Source organism: Amblyraja radiata, chromosome 26 (assembly GCF_010909765.2).
Source record: "Amblyraja radiata isolate CabotCenter1 chromosome 26, sAmbRad1.1.pri, whole genome shotgun sequence".
In the NCBI taxonomy this organism is placed as follows: Eukaryota; Metazoa; Chordata; class Chondrichthyes; order Rajiformes; family Rajidae; genus Amblyraja; species Amblyraja radiata.
This window is the reverse complement of record NC_045981.1, coordinates 25,180,383-25,201,055: the sequence shown is the minus strand read 5'-3', so window position 1 is coordinate 25,201,055 and position 20,673 is coordinate 25,180,383. Positions and strand designations below refer to the sequence as shown.

The 20,673-nt window shown below is 46.6% G+C and overlaps 1 protein-coding gene across 1 annotated transcript in view; it reads left to right on the top strand.

Moving 5' to 3' along the window:
* The first annotated feature begins 3,666 nt into the window (after positions 1-3,666).
* The window catches only part of tmem94 (transmembrane protein 94), a 90,868-nt gene continuing 73,861 nt past the window's right edge, over positions 3,667-20,673 (top strand). Inside the window, exons 1-3 of the mRNA XM_033044511.1 lie at positions 3,667-3,838; positions 16,068-16,184; positions 18,588-18,715. Coding sequence (XP_032900402.1) covers positions 3,764-3,838; positions 16,068-16,184; positions 18,588-18,715 — 320 coding nt within the window. The 5' untranslated portion in view covers positions 3,667-3,763. The remainder of the gene's footprint in view (positions 3,839-16,067; positions 16,185-18,587; positions 18,716-20,673) is intronic.

Below are 20,673 nucleotides of genomic sequence, written 5' to 3'. Positions count from 1 at the left end.
GATGACAAACAGTAACGGGCCCAGCACTGAACCCTGAGGCACACCACTAGTCACAGGCCTCCAGTCTGAGAAGCAACCTTCCACCGTCACCCTCTGCTTCCTTCCATGGAACCAATTTGCTATCCATTTTGGCTATCTCTCCTTGGATCCCATGCGATCTAGCCTTCCAGAGCAGCCTACCATGCGGAACCTTGGCGAGCGCCTTACTACGCAACATCTACAGCTCTGCCCTCATCAATCCTTTTGGTCACATCTTCAAAATAATCAATCAGATTTGTGAGACACGACATCCCACATTACTTTTTATCCAAAAGTAACTTTGCCGGGTAGCTGGAGGTAAAGTGTCTTTAAGAGGTCACAATGATCGCACTTACTGTATATACTCTGAAAACTGTGAGAACTTGGAACATATTAGTAGAGTACAGAGCATTGAAACTGATGACTTCAGGTGCAAAATAATATTGCAACAAAAAAAGATGGAGCTGTTTTATTAACCACGTGACTGACATTTTGGCTATTTATGTCTTCCATAAATATCGTTATTGTCCTTGAAAAATGGTATGGGGCAATATTGAGGCTAATTAAAATAAAACAATGCAGACTAAGTGGCGCTAGTTCTGTCACTTGAATCAACCACAATGGCACAGAGGCAGCCTGCAAAGACTTCGTGACCCTGCAAAGACCTCCTTATGAATATCTAGAGGTGCTTAAAATTGGGAGAGCTATGCATGCAACTATCTGACAGTGATGGTCGGAGAATCATATATTTTTAGTGAACATTCCAGACTCTTCCTTAGTATATTCCTCTCTACCAAAGGACTGTCACCCGAGAGGTTAAGACATAGTGGTTTACAATTAGGAATGAATATCCCAGGGAGTTACCAGTATATACCCCAGACTTGACAAAGTCTCACTGCATCAAGTTCAGCAAGGTTAGGAACACCGTTTGTCTATTTTCATCTAGCGTTCTTACTCAGCTGGTATTTGGTATTTTTCCAGTATTACTTGTATGGTGTACTGAGAAGCAAGCCCTTAGAATGTACTGAGAAGGGATTTCAGTCTATTATCAAGAGTGGATCGGTACTAGATTAGATCTGCAGCAGACAGTGAGCAGAACAAGAGAAAATAAAATACTTGAGAGAAAAGACAATAATATTTTCAATGTGCATTCATTCGATCTGTGAAAAGTTAGAAATCAAACAAGTTTTAAGTTGCAGAAAGTAGGTAGGGATGGAAAGGACAAAAGCATTGACTGTGATGTAGAGACAAAGAGAGAATGAAGAGCAGAAGGTGGTGGCACTAGCTATGAGAGGATGAAGGTAATGCCAATAGAAGAATATAAATGAGGACAGAAAGTGAGAAAAAATACTAGAACTGTGAGATATAATATACTGGAGAAGCTAAACACTGCTCATGGTGAACACGGAAATTAAAACAGAATGCCAGAAATAATAAAAACATTAGCATCTGTGGAAGGAGAAAACATTTTTGCATTAATATAAAAGTAATTTCCTAACTTTAGTTAAATGTACTATTAGTTGCGTGATTTAATTGAGGTTCTCCACAGACAAAATAATTTAAGTTCTATGTAATTGGCTGGCATGCATAAGGTGAGTTTGGCTAAAACTTCAAGGACTAAACCAACTTGTATCATTCATTGTAAGGTTCAATTTTTGTAGTAAGTAAACCCAGTGCCACAAGTTTGAAAGTCAACTAAGACTTCCAACATTAACCAGTCAGGGCATCAGTGTCATGATTGGAATTAAAGCTACTTGACATTAAGGGAAGTCACATTGTGCAATAGGTCGCTTCTCTGTGGGTGCTATATAAAGCCAGGGCACTGTGTTCACAACAACTCATGCCAGTTTACTACACTACATTAAAGGTCACTGTTTTAAGACAACAGGTGAGTTCTTGACATTGCCCTGGTCAATATTTATAAATTCAGCCAAAAGCTAAAGCAGATTATCAGTAATATTATTCTGTGTTAGTTTTTCACTGATACGCTCCCATGATTTGGGAAATTATAGGACTAATAAATGCACAATTTTCTGTTGTTGTATTCTGTTTGTAGGTTTTACCAACAATAATCAAGCATTTCGAATTTAAAACAACTAATTTCTTTAAAAAAATAACTTCTTGGTTTCATGTTTTTGGGTTTTCATTTTTTTGTTTTGAATGCTTCACTTTCAAAAGAATTTAATTTGTTAACATTTTTATAATTTTAACACTTTTAGATAAATTGGGAATGGCGTGACTTAAAGGGCTGTCCCTTTGCTCCTTTGTGTGTAATTTAGCCTTGTTTTGCTACCTCTACTCTTGACTGTCTAATCAGAATAAAACTGCATTACAAATACAATCAAAAGTAAATAAGAATGATAGCACTTTATTTATCCCAGGAGGGAAATTGGTCTGCCAAGTCATAAAACACAATAAGATACATGAAATTAAAGTGACGAGTGGAAATTCCAGGATTGGGAATGTGCAAAGATTGGGGAGGGGGGAGGGGAGTCAGTCTACCCCATAACAGAAGGGGGAGGAGTTGTACAGTTTGATAGCCACAGGGGGAAATGATCTCCTGTGACATTCTGACTGCATCTTGGCGGAACCAGTCTGTTTTAAACCCAGAGAGTTGTGAATCTGTGGAATTCTCTGCCACAGAAGGCAGTGGAGGCCAATTCACTGGATATTTTCAAGAGAGTTAGATTTAGCTCTTAGGGCTAAAGGAATCACGGGATATGGGGAAAAAGCAGGAATGGGGTACTGATGATCAGCCATGATTATATTGATGGCAGTGCTGGCTAGATTTTCTATGTCTCTAAACCAAACCCAAATGCAAACTCCAAGTGAGATCTCACCAAAAACTCACACAACTTGGCATGATGTCTCAACTTTCATACTCAATACACTTCCCAATGAAGGCAGGTGTGCCAAAAACCTTCACTACCCTGACCACTTGAACTGCCACCTTTAGGAAGCCATGCACCTGTACTTCTAGATCTCTGTTCCGGAACACTCTCCAGGATTCTCTGGTTGCTTTAAGTATACTCCAACGCTTCTGTGGCTAGTAGAATCTCTCCATGGACCTGTTACATATTTGCCAGGAGAGACTCAGAATGCTGGAGTAACTCAGCGGGACATGCAGCATCTCTGGAGAGAAGGAATGGGTGACGTTTTGGGTCGACACCCTTCTTCAGACTTTGCCTGGGTCCTGTTTCTATTTCATGTTTGCAGCATTTCTTTCCCTCGTGCTGGCAAAAGTTTTACCCTGAGTCCGTCCTGCTGGATCTGGACCTGAAACGTCCCGCTCCGATCCCCCCAGCATCTGCTGTCTCTCTGCTGCCTCCCTACCTCAGTCAGTCTATGGGCCTCACCCGCCAGCTCAGAGTGGAAGCAAATCGCCCTCATCCCAGCCTAGATCTCTCAGACTGGGCTCCATTATCCACTGAGATCTTTTGGCCGTTGGGAGGACAGGCGATGCACGAAGAGCGCCTCCACCAGCAAAGATTGTAGAGGAGCTCCTCTAGTACCTTTGGCCTCCACCGCGCGGCCGCGATAACGCGCAGGCGCAATGCAGCCGCCGGGTCCAGAGGGACAGCGCGCAGGCGCACTACGCCCGCCGGGTACAGAGGGGCGGCGCGCAGGCGCACTACGCCCGCCGGGTACAGAGGGGCAGCGCGCAGGCGCACTACGCCCGCCGGGTACAGAGGGGCAGCGCGCAGGCCGAGTAGGGGTGAGGCCAGGCGGCGCGGCCGTTGTCCCGATGCGGCTTGAGCCTTGGCCTTGGCTCAGGCTCTCTAGCACCAAGGCCATGGATATGCAGAAGCCCAAGGGCCAGGTAATGACGTGCGGTGGTTTCTGTCGCAACTCTTTTTTTCAGAGACGAGTGGGAAATTGAGCGCAGGGGCCGAAGACTGCACTGGAGCGGGCTGCGGAGGAGCAGGGATTACACCGGTGCGGGCTGCGGAGGAGCAGGGATTACACCGGTGCAGGCTGCCGAGGAGCAGGGATTACACCGGTGCAGGCTGCACAGGAACACGAATCTGCATTGGTGCTGTCTGCAGCGCAGCAGCGGTTTGCACTGGTGCGGGCTGTGGAGGAACAGGAATCTGCACAGGTGCTGGCTGCAGGCTGCAGACTGGTGCAGGCTGCAGAGTAACAGGGTAACAGAGTAACTGAAGGTACACAAAAATGCTGGAGAAACTCAGCGGGTGCAGCAACATCTATGGAGCGAAGGAAATAGGCGACGTTTCGGGCCGAAACCCTTCTTCAGACTGATGGGGGGTGGGGGGGAGAAGGAAGGAAAAAGGGAGGAGGAGGAGCCCGAGGGCGGAGGGGATGGGAGGAGACAGCTCGAGGGTTAAGGAAGGGGAGGAGACAGCAAGGGCTAGCAAAACTGGGAGAATTCAACGTTCATGCCATCCGGACGCAAGCAACCCAGGCGGAATATGAGGTGCTGTTCCTCCAATTTCCGCTGTTGCTCACTCTGGCAATGGAGGAGACCCAGGACAGAGAGGTCGGATTGGGAATGGGAGGGGGAGTTGAAGTGCTGAGCCACCGGGAGTTCAGGTAGGTTATTGCGGACTGAGCGGAGGTGTTCGGCGAAACGATCGCCCAACCTACGCTTAGTCTCCCCGTTGTAAATCAGCTGACATCTAGAGCAGCGGATGCAGTAGATGAGGTTGGAGGAGATACAGGTGAACCTTTGTCGCACCTGGAACGACTGCTTGGGTCCTTGAATGGAGTCGAGGGGGGAGGTGAAGGGACAGGTGTTGCATTTCTTGCGGTTGCAACGGAAAGTGCCCGGGGAGGGGGTGGTACGGGAGGGAAGGGAAGAATTGACGAGGGAGTTGCGGAGGGAGCGGTCTTTGCGGAAGGCAGACATAGGGGGAGATGGGAAGATGTGGTGAGTGGTGGGGTCACGTTGGAGGTGGTGGAAATGGCGGAGGATTATTTGTTGTATTTGCCGGCTGGTGGGGTGAAAGGTGAGGACTAGGGGGACTCTGCCCTTGTTGCGAGTGCGGGGATGGGGAGAGAGAGCAGTGTTGCGGGGTATGGATGAGACCCTGGTGCGAGCCTCATCTATGGTGGCGGAGGAGAATCCCCGTTCCCTGAAGAACGAGGACATTTCCGATGCCCTGGTGTGGAACGTCTCAACCTGGGAGCAGATGCGGCGTAGGCGGAGGAATTGGGAGTAGGGGATGAAGTCTTTACAGGGGGCAGGGTGGGAGGACGTGTAGTCCAGATAGCCATGTGAGTCAGTTGGTTTGTAGTGTATGTCGCTCAGAAGTCTGTCCCCTGTGATGGAGATGGTGAGGTCAAGGAATGGTAGGGAAGTGTCGGAAATGGTCCAGGTGTATTGGAGTGCCGGATGGAAGTTGGTGGTGAAGTGGATGAAGTCAGTCAGTTGTGTGTGGGTGCAGGAGGTGGCCCCAAAGCAGTCGTCAATGTAACGGAGGTAGAGGTCGGGGATGGGGCCCTGGTACGTATTCAACAAGGATTGTTCAACGTACCCGACAAAGAGGCAGGCGTAGCTGGGGCCCATGCGTGTGCCCATAGCTACGGCCGTCAGTGGCTGGGTATAGGTTGCTCCTCTGGTCGAGGAAGAACCGGAGGGCTCCGAGGCCATCCTGGTGGGGGATGGAGGTGTAGAGTGACTGGACATCCATGGTGAAGATGAGGGGGTGAGGGCCTAGAGAGTGGAATGCGCGGAGGCGGCGGAGAGTGTCTGAGGTGTCTAGAACATAGGTGGGAAGGGATTTGACCAAGGGGGATAGTATGGAGTCAAGGTATGTGGAGATGAGTTCGGTGGGGCACGAACAAGCAGAGACAATGGGTCTGCCGGGAGAGCCGGGTTTGTGGATTTTGGGGAGAAGGTAAAAACGGGCCGTGCGGGGCTGGGGAACGATGAGGTTGGAAGCTTGGTCGGGCAGGGTGTGGGAATTGATGAAGTCGGTGATGGTGCTAGATATGGTGGCCTGGTGCTCGTCAGTGGGGTCATGGTCCAAGGGTAAGTAGGAGGAGGTGTCCGAGAGTTGGCTCGTGGCCTCAGCTTTGTAGAGATCGACGCGCCAGACTACCACGGCACCTCCCTTGTCGGCTGGTTTGATAACCCAATCTGGGTTTTTGCGGAGTGATTCAATGGCAGTGCGTTCAGGGGGGGAGAGATTGGAGTGAGACAGGGGAGTGGAGAAGTTGAGGCGGTTGACGTCGCGGCGGCAGTTCTGGATAAAGAGTTCCAGAGCCGGGACTTTACGAGAGGGGTTCCATGAGGAGGGGGTGCGTTGGAGACGGGAAAAAGGGTCATCATTGGGTGGCGAGGACTCCTTCCCATGGAAGTGCGCTGTGAGGCGGAGGCGACGGTAGAAGCGCTCCAAGTCATGGTGGGCGCGGAACTCATTGAGATGGGGACGGAGGGGGACAAAGGTAAGACCTCTGCTGAGGACAGACCGTTCGGTGTGGGAGAGGGGGAGGTCGGGGGGGATGGTGAACACCCGGCAGGGATGGGAGTTGGGGCCAGAGGAAGGCAGGTGGGTGGACTGGGGACAGGGCGATGTGTTGAGGGGGGGGTGGTGGGGTGAGAGGGCTGTAATGTGGGTGCGGAAGAGCGGGGGTGACATAGTTGGAGGGGGATGGGGGAGAGTCAGTGGAACAGCCACTGAGGTTAGCAAGACGGGCACTAGGACCCAGCCTTGCTAACCTTCGATCTTCCAGCATCTGCAGTTCCTTCTTGAACACATAACAGAGTAACTGATGTGGGCTGGGGAATGGGGGTGTGGTGTGGGCTGCAGAAGATCAGGGGAAATAAACAAGTGTGGGCTGTGGAGGGATGGGAGCTGCATTGGTGTTGACTGCAGGGGAGTTGCAATTTGCAGACTACAGAGGAGCGAGCCTGCACTGTTGTGTACTACAGAGATGCAGGGGACACTGAGGTGGGGATTAAAGAAGTGACACTGGTGTGACTGCAGAGGAATAGGACTACTCTGGTGCAGGCTGCGGAGGAGCAAGGGGCGGCGTGGTGCAGGTTCTGCAGGAACAGGCAGCTGCGACGATGGAGACTGAAGAGAAACAAGGAAGCAGGGAGACCAGCCCCCCCCCCCCCCCCCCCCCCCCCCCCCCCCTGCCCTGGTGCAGAGGGATGGGGGCTGTTGAACTGGTGCAGGCTGAAGGCAGATGGGGAGTTACACTGGTATAGGCTGATGGTCTGAACAGAGGCGGGATGTACTGGGGCAGGGAACTGGGGGGGCTACACTAGTGTGGAGGGCGGGGGGGGGGGGCTGCACTGGTGGCAGCTGCTGAGAATGTGGGAACTGCGCTGGTACGGGCTACTGGGATCATGTGAGTTGTACTGGCGCAGTCTGCAGGGGACGGGGTGCTGCACTGGTGCAGGGGACCTTGGGCTGCAAACATGGTTGGGGACTGGGGTATGCAGGCAGCAGGGGACCGCGCTGGTGGATGCGACTGCTGTGCGATGGGAGGGGGGGGGGGCTGCACTGACATGGTGGCAGGGGACTAAGGGCTGCACTGGTGCAGACTGTAGATGATCAGGTGAGTTAAGCATGTGTGGGATGTGGAGGAGCATGCTGCATTGGTGCTGGTTGCAGAGGAGGTGCAATGCCCAGACAGCAGGGCCTGCACTAATGCGGGCTGCGGAGAAGCAGGAGATCGCATCAATGAGGGGTGCGGAGGATTATGACGTGGCACTTGTCCGTCAGCAGAGGAATGAAGCTGCACTGGTGCAAGTTGCGGAGGCTCAGCGGAGCAGCAGAGGGAACAGGCAGGTGCCCTCGTACAGGCTGTGGAGGTGTAGGGAGCTGCATCTTACTGGCTGCAGAGGATTGGGAAGTTGTTACGGTGCATGTTACAAGGGAACAGGCTTCTGCAATGATGCAGGCTGTAGGGGGAATGTACTGGTGTGGGGGGAGCTGTGTGGGTTGATCGGTTTTACTGGAGCAGGTGCAAGCAGACAGGAAGCTGTCAGAGAGTGAAGCTGGTATCAGTCACGATTGATATGGGACTACACTGGTGCAGCCTGCTGAAGATTGGAGAGCTGCTCTGCTGCAAAATGTTGTGGACAAGAGGGGTTGGGGGTTGTCTTGACGCGGCCTGCAGAGGAGATGGGAAACTGCACTAGTGTGGACAAGCAAGGAACTGTACTAGTGTGGGCTATGGAGGATGCACTGTTGTAGGTTAGTGTGGGATTCAGAGGCTCGGTTACAGTGGGTGGGAGGCTGCACTGGTGTAGGGCAGTGGCTTGGGGGTTGAAACATAGAAAAATAGGTGCAGGAATAGGCCATTCGGCCCTTTGAGCCAGCATCGCCAATCAATAAGATCGTGGCTGATCATCTAAAATCAGTCCCCTTTTCCTGCTTTTTCCCCCATATCCTTTGATTCCTTTAGCACCAAGAGCTAAATCTAAAGTTGCGACTTGAAGGACTGTAATGGTGAAATAATTTGTTTTTTTGGGGGGAAACCTGTATTGCATCGGTACAGGGGTCTGTACTGCGGTTTGAGGAAGTGGATGATCTTACCTGGAGCTGGTATAATTAGTATGTGTGTTGGCTGATTTCTATATGCACTGACACGGTCTTAAAGTTGTCAGACACAAATCCCTACTTTTTCTTTTGTCCGAACTCATGAGAAACAACAATGTCATGCCATTGGTACACAAAAATGCTGGAGAAACTCAGCGGGTGCAGCAGCATCTATGATTCATAGATGCTGCTGCACCCGCTGAGTTTCTCCAGCATTTTTGTGTACCTTCGATTTTCCAGCATCTGCAGTTCCTTCTTGAACACAATGTCATGCCATCGTTATTATTTTATCATGTTTTCCTATTAGATTGATGTGTATACATTGCTGCTCTCCATATTGATGCATTAGTTTGAATTTTGGAACATTTAATGTTTTGGGGTTCTAAACTCGTAGTTGTGAATCGTGTACCAAATTAATAGAACGACTGGGTATTTGCCATCTCACGTCAGCTAGATGAGGGCAAACTACAACCTGAAATAATCATTTGCCAAACTCCTAATTCTATGTAACAGGAATTTTGAGCGTCACAGACTAAACTAGGGGATCTGGATACGGGTTATGAAAAACTTGAACTTTGTGCTTGGTGTCAGAAATTGCCCAAATGCTCTCGTGGGAAACTATGTTTGTACTTGCTCCCAGATATGCGTTGTAAAATAAACACTTATTTTTCCAGTAAAGAAATGGCCACATGGGAAACTAGCTTGAAGAGAAACGTATGTTAGAACATGAGGAGGATTGGAGGAGAGTTACGTGAGGCATTGACCAATTTATCTGAATATTCATTGTCCTCTGTAGCTCAGTACATTTTTATTTGCTGTTGGAACAAGTCCAGGGGCTGCAGTTTACTTCTCATCTTGCTGAATAAAAGCCCTGTGCAGGGAAAGAATTGTTACACTGACCCATGGGATCTCAAGTCATAGGACATTAGGCTTAAAACCGACGCAGAATATACGTCTGAAGAAGGGTCTTGACCTGCAACGTTGCTTATTTCCTTCGCTCCATAGATGCTGCCTCACCTGCTGAGTTTCTCCAGCATTTTTGTCTGCCTTCGATTTTCCAGCATCTGCAGCTCCTTCTTAAACAGAATATAAGAAGTGTGATGATCCCACAGAAATTCTCCAGACAAGTACTCATGTTGGACATCAAGGTACGGACATCTACCATTTTAAAACTACTTGTTCCAGAGCTCTTTATTGTACAGTAATGTTTCACTGAACTGCCGCAGTGCAATCAGTTATGTAATGAGATCGAGACTGTTTCATGATGCACACAGCTGTTGGGTGTGGGTATGAAACTTTGCATATCCTGTCAAACCTGTGTTGTAAGCTTTGCAAAACTTTTAAATAAAACTTCTGAAGAAGGGTTTCGGCCCGAAACGTTGCCTAACCCTTCGCTCCATAGATGTTGCTGCACCGGCTGAGTTTCTCCAGCATTTTTGTGTACCTTCGATTTTCCAGCATCTGCAGTTCCTTCTTAAACACAAAGAACTAATCGCTGTCTGTTAGTCCTTTAAATCTACCTCTTTCAATACTTTTGTGTGACTAGGTTTTGTCTTGATAACGTTGCTGTGGCCTGACATTTGTACTGTTAACGATGTAACATGAATACAGTCTCACAAATGGAGCCCTTCAGAGATCCAGAGGGCAGTCTGTTGTATCTTAAGAGTCCTGATTGATTTTTCACTTGTTCTGAACTAATTAACCTGAGGCAGGTGTGGTGTTTGGGTGCAGAAGACAGAGTGCTCAAAGGATAAGGAACAAAATCAGCTGGGATTTTGACTTTTGTTACTCATTGGAATTGGTTGTCTGTGAATAAATCTACTCTAACTATAAATAGGAATAGGCTCAGTTCTGAATTGTCTGCTAACAGTCCTTCTTATGCTAACAGCCTGGAAAAACAAAATCCATAAATGAAAATGACGGTGATTTGGCACATTAGCATTGATGGGGGAACGGGCACTGCAAATCCATTAGTTAATGAGGCTGTGGAATTTTTAATTCTGATATCAGCTGTCGTGCATCTGGAGTGCAGTCTCTGTGGTCAGTGTCAAAGAGGGTTAGAGTTTCGAATTTTGAAATAGCCTGAGGAAATTCTGGAAAACTGATTCATCAAGTAGCAACAAATCTTGCAAATGAGGTTTTACCTAAGTAACCAGGTTGTATAGGATTTAGGTTATTAGAATTTAAGCTGTTTTAAAGTTCAGTGATGTAGCATGTCTGACGAACATAATTTATCTGGGTATCTGTATGCATTATTCCAGGACAAGTCTTTCCATGAAATGGGTTTTTGCAGAGACAAGATAAGGGATGTGCTTATTTACATGAGTTTTAGTTTAGTTCAGAAATACAGCATTGTATTCAGCTGTGGGTGCTTCAGCCCACTTATTTATTTATTTAGCGAATGCAAAGTCCTTTAGCCAAGCAGTTGCCTCTTGATCTGCTGTATGAAGGGTGACAAGTCCTCCTTTGAGTCTTTGTTGAGGGCATGCTTCAATGATGTGTTGCATTGTTTGCTGCTCTCCACAAGCACACCATGGGGTTGGACTGCTGCCCCATTTGTGAAGGCTGGCCAAGCAGGGGCCATGTCCAGTCCTGAATCTATTCAGCGTCGTCCACTGCTTCCTTGGGAGATTGGTGCCAGGGACCGGTAGGGTGGGGTCTGACACCAGATGTTTATTTGGGACGTCCTTGGACTCCCATTCCCTTTTCCAAGCTGATTGGATGGTGAAATCAGCTGGTGGTGGGTTCTTCCAAATTGGTCGTCTAGATGGAAGTCGAGCAGTGGGTGGGTTGAAGATGTCCATGTGAGTTGGCAGATGAGGGGAGTTTTTGGTCTTTTGGAGCATCCTTTGAGTGAGGACTACTGATCCACAATGTTATCCCACTTTCTCATCCACTCCCTACACATCAGGGTTTTTTTTTTAAGAGGCCAATTAACGGTGACCTACAGTTCTGCCCCTCTATTTTTAATGTGGGAGAAAACCCAGGTGGTTACAAACTCCCCAAAGTCAGGATCGAACCCGGGTCTCTCATGTTGTCTTATCGACTCCTCACACAAGATTAGAAGTTGTTCAGCCAGAGCTGAACACACTTCTCGGCATCTGCATACGATGGTGTCTGTCTTGTCGCTTCTTGTGCGTGGTGGTGGAAACAGTGTCGCGACGTGATTGCTCTTTTCTTGACTCCTCTCATGTTGTGAAACATCAGTTCTACCAGCTGGTAGACAAAAATGCTGGAGAAACTCAGCGGGTGGGGCAGCATCTATGGAGATGCTGCCTCATCCGCTGAGTTTCTCCAGCATTTTTGTCTCCCTTTGATTTTCCAGCATCTGCAGTTCCTTCTTAAACAGTTCTATCAGCTGCATCACTGTGCTTGGTTCATTTTAACTAGCTGATTCATTTTATGGTATACGAAGTTTGGAAGTCCAGTTGAGCAAAGGTGAATGCTATGAAAGAAGTTATAGATCTTTCATTGTAGAAATAATCTTCACACGTCCATCAGCACATATATCTATAATTGTCTCCAAATGCTTTAAAACCCGAATGCATTGCAGCTCAGGTTCATTTGTGTAAAAATAGGAAAGTTGAATGCACATTCATTTTTCTTTCGAGTAATATCAGTCTGGGTTCGAACTTTTGAGACATCTTTTGTTTTACAATTTTAAAAGCATGAGGTCGATCATTAGTTGTTTCCTCCTAGAGTGTGTAAACAGAAAATATGCAGCTTGTGGCCAAAACTACCTAGAGTGTACAGCTATTTTCTTTATCCCATGTTGTATATAATGTATCGATGCTAGTAGATTTTTATTGGTCCTCAAGTTGTGCAGCAATGACATTGTACTCTGCAAATGGCTTTTTCATCGTCCTAGAATCTCTTGCAATGTGATGTGTTGGTGTAACTATGATTGTCTTTATTAAAAGTTCTGAATTTACAGTATTGCTTGGGATCCCTTATCTTATATTTATGTTTTGAAATGTTTTAATTCAATTCAAATTCAGTTATACTTGTGGGTCCGAGGATCGCTATGTTCAAAAAGATGTTGAAAATTCAATAAATTGTTTGTGTGTTTCCAATTTAGTTATATATGCTGCTCCCTTAGGCTTTGTTAAATGGAACACAACCTGACATTACGAAGAATAGTAATTGCCAGTGTGTTTTGACAGTCTGTGTATACAAAACATGGATGCATATCTAACAAAATCAGCTCCGAGCATCCAAATACAATAAAACCTGATCTATTCCTCTCATGATTTTGTACACTTCTGTAAAATCACCCCTCATCCTCCTGCACACCAAGGAATAGAGTCCTACCCTGCTCAACCTCTCCCTATAGCTCAAGCCCTCGAGTCCTGTCAAAACCTTTGTAATCATCTCTACCTCCTTTCCAGCTTGATAACATTTGTACTATAACATGGTGCCCAAAACTGAACACAATACTCTAAATGTGGACTCGCCAACGTCTTATACAACTGCACCACTTCTAGCACCATCACCGACTTCATCAATTCCCACGCCCTGCCCGACCAAGCTTCCAACCTCATCGTTCCCCAGCCCCGCACGCCCGTTTTTACCTTCTCCCCAAAATCCACAAACCCGGCTCTCCCGGCAGACCCATTGTCTCTGCGTGTTCGTGCCCCACCGAACTCATCTCCACATACCTTGACTCCATCCTATCCCCCTTGGTCAAATCCCTCCCCACCTATGTTCTAGACACCTCAGACACTCTCCGCCGCCTCCACGCATTCCACTCTCTGGGCCCTCACCCCCTCATCTTCACCATGGATGTCCAGTCACTCTACACCTCCATCCCCCACCAGGATGGCCTCGGAGCCCTCCGGTTCTTCCTCGACCAGAGGAGCAACCTATACCCAGCCACTGACACTCTCCTCCGCTTAGCGGAGTTGGTCCTCACCCTCAACAACTTTACATTTGACTCCTCCCATTTCCTCCAAACACAAGGCGTAGCTATGGGCACACGCATGGGCCCCAGCTACGCCTGCCTCTTTGTCGGGTACGTTGAACAATCCTTGTTCGAGACGTACCAGGGCCCCATCCCCGACGTCTACCTCCGTTACATTGACGACTGCTTTGGGGCCACCTCCTGCACCTACACACAACTGACTGACTTCATCCACTTCACCACCAACTTCCATCCGGCACTCCAATACACCTGGACGATTTCCGACACTTCCCTACCATTCCTTGACCTCACCATCTCCGTCGCAGGGGACAGACTCCTGACCGACATACATTACAAACCCACTGATTCACATGGCTATCTGGACTACACGTCTTCCCACCCTGCCCCCTGTAAAGACTCCATCCCCTACTCCCAATTCCTCCGCCTACGCCGCATCTGTTCCCAGGATGAGACATTCCATACCAGGGCATCGGAAATGTCCTCGTTCTTCAGGGAACGGGGATTCCCCTCCGCCACCATAGATGAGGCTCACACCAGGGTCTCATCCATACCCCGTAACACTGCTCTCTCTCCCCATCCCCGCACTCGCAACAAGGGCAGAGTCCCTCTGGTCCTCACCTTTCACCCCACCAGCCGGCAAATACAACACATAATCCTCCGCCATTTCCGCCACCTCCAACGCGACCCCACCACTCGCCACATCTTCCCATCTCCCCCCATGTCTGCCTTCCGCAAAGACCGCTCCCTCCGCAACTCCCTCGTCAATTCTTCCCTTCCCTCCCGCACCACCCCCTCCCCGGGCACTTTCCGTTGCAACCGCAAGAAATGCAACACCTGTCCCTTCACCTCCCCCCTCGACTCCATTCAAGGACCCAAGCAGTCGTTCCAGGTGCGACAAAGATTCACCTGTATCTCCTCCACCCTCATCTACTGCATCCGCTGCTCTAGATGTCAGCTGATTTACATCGGGGAGACTAAGCGTAGGTTGGGCGATCGTTTCGCCGAACACCTCCGCTCAGTCCGCAATAACCTACCTGAACTCAGCACTTCAACTCCCCCTCCCATTCCCAATCCGACCTCTCTGTCCTGGGTCTCCTCCATTGCCAGAGTGAGCAACAGCGGAAATTGGAGGAACAGCACCTCATATTCCGTCTGGGGACCTTGCGTCCGGATGGCATTAACATTGAATTCTCCCAATTTTGCTAGCCCTTGCTGTCTCCTCCCCTTCCTTAACCCTCTAGCTGTCTCCTCCCACCCTTCCATCCGCCCGCCCTCGGGCTCCTCCTCCTCCTCCCCTTTTCCTTCCTTCTCCCCCCCCCCACCCCCCATCAGTCTGAAGAAGGGTTTCGGCCCGAAACGTCGCCTATTTCCTTCGCTCCATAGGTACTGCTGCACCCGCTGAGTTTCCCCAGCAATTTTGTGTACCTGCAACATGACTTAGTTTAGTTTAGGGTTACAGCGCCAAAACAGGCCCTTCAGCCCACCGAGTCCGCACTGACCAGCGATCCCCGCACATTAACACTGTCCTACACACTAAGGACACTTTGACACATACATCAAGCCAATTAACCTACACCAAGGAATAGAGTCCTACCCTGCTCAACCTACATATCTGTACATCTTTGCAGTGTGGGAGGAAACCGAAGATCTTGGAGAAAACCCAACTTCCCTTCTATACTCGATGCTCTGACTGATGAAGGCCAATGTGCCAAAAGCCTTTTTGACCACTTTCAACGAACTATGCAACTGTACTTCTAGATCCCTCGACTCTGCAACACTCCCTAGAGCCATATCGTTCACCGTGTAGGTTCTGCCCATGTTAGTACTCCCAAAATGCAATACATTTCTCTGTATTAAATTCTGTTAACCATTCCTCAGGCCACCTGCCCAACCGATCAAGATCCTGCTGCAATTTTTGACAACCATCTTCACTATCAACCTTAACACCCAATTTTTGTGTCAAACACAACGTTGTTGTGCTGAGGAGTCAACGTTATAGTTCAAACCCAAGATTGAGTGACTTAGCTTAGCGTGAACTTTTTTAAGTGAAAGGAAAGTATCAATTTAATATAATTATCCACATTTAAATGGATTACACAAATTCACTTTTATATCCACTTGTGTCATCCATCCACGTGTCACTTCAGATGTATCATTATTGTCATTCCAGTAAAAGTAATAAAGCTGAAAGAAAATGGGCACTTATTTTTAAACTGCTCATTGTGAATTTTCATTATGGAAAATGAAGCTAATCAATGTTGCTGGGTCCATTGGTAAATATCTATATCTCTATTGTTCCAGTTCAATATATAAGAGCCATTAAATAGTTTGCAGTGCTGTGCCTTTTTACAAAAAGATTATCATGGCAGTTAATGGATTATTTATTATTTTTACTCAATCATGCATCATGCTGGCTCTTCCACACTCTGCTATGTTACTTATGAATATCTAAATTGATTATAAATAACCATATGGGAGGAATCACATCTCATTGAAATGCTATTGATAATCATGTTGCCAGCAAAGACTTGGCCTGTTTAGAGGTATTTTATAGTTCGATAATTTGCCCTTTTTGATAATAAGAATAGCTGAATGTTTATATTATTTCACAGGATGAGATGGCAAATTTGGGTCTGTCCACCAGACAGGCTCTGATGGCGCTCCGTAACCAGCTCACTGCAATCCTCGAAGAGCATCAGAAGCAGCAGAAAAAAAAGGAATCTTGGAAGGTAATGGGAATAGTTAATGGGGTGCAACATCCGCTGTGTCCGTCCCAAAATGTTGGAAGATGCATGATGTTGTTTAAGCCACTTTGCCACATTGTAATCCATCAACCATATTCTTGCCCATTCATTTATCTTGTCTATATCCCCATGAAACGTCTGCTTCCTTGTAAGTACCGACATTGCCGACAGCTGTATCATCTATATCATCTTGTTCCATCCTCTGAGGGGGAGTGATAGCAGAATTATCAACTCTTATCTATATCATTGCCCTTATCCAATGGATCCCAATTTTGCTTAATAACTTCTTGTGTGATACCTTATTGAAACCTTGTGAAAGTTCAAATACCCTGCATCCATTGGTTCCCCCATCTATTCTGTAAGTATTCCAAAAATCTGGCATGGTTGTCAAGCATGATTTCCCTTTCATAAAGCCAAGTTGACTTTGCCCAATCCTTGCCTGATCAGTCTGAAGAAGGGTCTCGACCCGAAACGTCACCCGTCTCCAGAGAGGCTGCCTGTCCTGCTGTTACACCAGCATTTTGTGTCTACCTTCCCCAATCCTTGTTGTTTTATAGGAGCCCCACTACCTTTTCCCAGTAATAAATTCTCGCACTTTACCTCCTTCTGGTCTAAATCTAATTTTGTTTTCTCTTTTTGTTTTGTTTTCTCTTTTCCTCCTTATTTTAAACAAGCTACATCTGCTACTTTCCAATGTAATGTGGGTGTTCTAGGATTGGGATTTGGGTATGACACTGCTGCAAGGCAAGTTACTGGAAAGTATCTTGAGGGATAAGACCTATATGCAATTAGATGGACAGGGTCTGATAAGGGATAGTCCACATGGCTTTGCATGTAGGAGCTTTTTTGAAGATGTAACCAAAAGGATTGATGTTGTCTGCATGGATTTCAGCAAGGCATTTGTTAAGATTCCGCATGGTAGGCCGCTCTGGAAGGTTAGATCGCATGGGATCCAGGGCGTACTAGCTAACTGGATGGAAAATTGGCTTCATGGAAGGAAGCAATGGGTGAAGGTGGAAGTTTGTGTTTTAGATTGGAGGCCTGGGACTAGAGGTGTGCCTCTGGAATCTATGCTGGGCCCATTGCTGTTAGTGTGTTGTATCAACAATTTGAATGAGAATGTACACTGCATGATTTGTAAAGTGGGTAGTATTGTAGACAGCGAAGATGGCTATCAAAGATTACAGCAGGATCTTTTTCATTTGGGCAATTGAGCAGAGCAATGGTTAATGGCGTTTAATGCAGATAAGTACAATGTGTTGCATTATTGTACATGGGAGATTGTGTCCCATGAATTATAGTTTTATTTGAAGACCTTGATGAGGGCATTCAAACCAGGGCAGGGTTTTGGGAAGCGTTGTTGATCAGAGAAATCTAGGACTGCAGGTACATAGTTTGTTGGAAAGTGGAATCACAGGTAGATCGGGTGGTCATGAAGGCTTTCGGTACATTGACCTTCATCTGCCAGGGTATTGAGTATAGAAGTTGGGATGTTAAGTTACAATTGTACAAGGCGTTGGTGAGGCCACATTTGGAGTATTGTGTTCAGTTTTGGTCACCTAGTATAGGAAAGGTGTTATGTTGGAACGAGTGCAGAGAATAATTACGATGATGTTGCCAGGACTTGATGGCCTGAGCAATAGGGAGAGGTTTGGTAGCCTGGTTCCATGCTGTATGACACTGACAATCAACACACCCATTATCTCCATAACTGCCTTCTTCAGAACTTTCGGATACAAGTCTATCTTTCCCTATTAATTTCTTGATGATGCTTTGAATTCAGAATTTTCCCTTTCCTCAACTCCACTGCTCTTTTTATGCTTTTTCATGTTGTGTTGTTTCAAGGCATTTGACTGTCTTTGCTCTCATATCTTGCAAGTTCTGTAAACCTGAGCTGATACAAAATTATTTTGCCTGTAACCCAACTTGCACTTGATCCCTTGTTTTCGGTACCTATAACTTAAGCCTTTTTTCTTTGGTGCAGCTGACTCCTAATTCTGTAATTTGCAGTCCCACAGTCTTAACCAGCAGATATTATTTTGACTTCATGTAGGAACTAATGTCACATGGCTAGTGCATGTAATTCTATGTAAAAAAAAAAAGAGACACAATGCTGGAGTAACTCAGCAAGTCAGGCAACATTTTGAGTCGGGACCCTTCTTCAGACTGATTGTCTGAAGAAGGGTCACAACCTGAAAACTCACCTGTCCATGTTCTCCAGAGATGCTGCCTAATCTGCTGATTTACTCCAGCACTTCGTGTCTCTTTTTTTTATAAAACCAAAAGCTGCAGTTCCTCGTTTCTAATTCTATGTAAATCTTTGTTCCGTGCTTAAACTGTGATCTGTAATTTCCATGGATATATGACTGTCATATTTTACTATTACAGGAAGTGTGGCTTAAGGGCTTCCTCAACCCGAATAACAGAAGCTCCAGCTTCCATTGGCCAGGGGCATCTCTCATGCTGCTGGCTGCAATCTTACTGCTGTGTTGCTATGGCAGCCAGCCAAATGGAAGGTAAGCAGTATCTCATTAAACATAGTATCTGGCATAAAAGACTCGCGGCCACTTCTTAATGTCGGAACGTTTTGCAGTGCAACAAATTTCTATGATCAATGTATCAGCTCAGGCATATAATATTGCAAAGATTAGTGGGAAGCTAGAACATTGGGAAGCTTTTAAAAACCAACAGAAGGTAACTAAAAGGGCAAGACTGGGAGACTAGACGTAATATGAAGGTAAGCTAGTCAATAATATAAAGGAGGATAGCAGACATTTATTCGGATATATAAAAAGTAAAAGAGGCAGAGTGGATATTTGACCCTTGGTAAACGATGCAGGCGAAATAGTAATGGGGAATAAAGAAAAGGCAAATTAATATTCTTTGTGTCTATCTTCACAGCGGAAGACACCAGCAATATGCCAGAAATTCAAAAGAGTTGGGGAGCAAGTTAGTTAGGTTGTTATTACTTGGGATGTTAAAAGCTATCTCCAGATTCAGGGACAAATCGTCCCAGCTCTTATCAGGCAATTGAATCATCCTATCTCCAACTAGAGAGTGGTCGTGATCTACCATCTACCTCATTGGAGATACTCAGACTATCTTAAATTGGGCTTTACTGGACTTTATCTTGCACTAAACGTTATTCCCTTTCTCATATATCTGTACACTGTGGCCGGCTTGATTGTAATTATGTATAGTCTTTCCGCTGACTGGATGATATGCAACAAAAAAAAGCTTTTCACTGTATCTTGGTACAGGTGACATTAAACTAAACTAAATTGAAAGGTCTGAAGGTGGATAAGTCACCTGGACCAGATGAACTACACCCCAGGGTTCTGAAAGAGGTAGCTTTAGAGATTGTGGAGCCATTAGTCATGATCTTTCAAGTATCACTAGAGTCAGGAGTGGTCCCAGAGGACTGGACAATTGCAAATGTTACTCCACTGTTCAAGAAGGGATCGAGGCAAAAGAGGGGAAACTATAGCCTAACTTCAGTGGTTGGTAAGATTTTAGAGTCCTTTATTAACTTTCTGAGTACTTACAAGCACATGATAAAATAGGGCAAAGTCAGCATGGTTTTGTGAAATATGTTGGAATTCTTTGTGGAAGTAGATAGCAGATCGACAAAGGAGAGTCAATGGATGTTTACCTGGATTTTGAGAAGGTCTTTAATAAGGTGCCACATGTGAGGCTGCTAAACAAAATGAGAGCCTGTGGTATTAGAGGGAAGATTAGATGAAGGCAAAGAGAGAGAATAATGGGGCTTTTTTCTGGTTGGCTGCCAGTGACTTGTGTACAGCAGGGGTCGGTGTTGGTTCCGCTACTCTTCACGTTGTATATCAATGATGTGCATGATGGAATTGATGGTTTTGTGGCCATGTTTGCAGATGATACAAAGATAGGTGGATGGGCAGGTCGTGAAGAGGTGAGTCTGCAGAAGGACTTGGACAGGTTGGAAGAGTGGGTAAAGAAGTGGCAGATGGAATACAGCATAGCAAAGTGTGCAGCATTGCACTTTGATAGTAAGAATAAAGGCTTAGATTTTTTTAATATAGAAAAGATGATTCTATAGAAGACGATTCAGTAATCGGAGGTGGCAAGGGACTTGGGAGTGCTTGTGCAGGATTTCCAAAGTGCTAATTTGCAAGCTGAATCGGTAGTAAGAAAGGCTAATGCAATGTTAGCATTCATTTCCTGAGGACTAGGATGTAAAAGCAGGGTTATAATGCTGAAGCTTTATAGGCACTGGTCACACCGCATTTTAGAGTTTGAGAAGTTTTAGGCCCCAAATCTGCGGAGAGATATGCTGGCGTTGAAGACAGTCCGGAGGAGGTTTACAAGAATGATCCTGTGGATGATTGGGTTAACGTGTGATGAGCGTTTGATATCTCTGGACCTGTACTCATTGGAGTTTAAAAGGATGAGGGGGCACTTCATTGAAACTTGCCTGGATAGAGTGGATGTGGAGAGG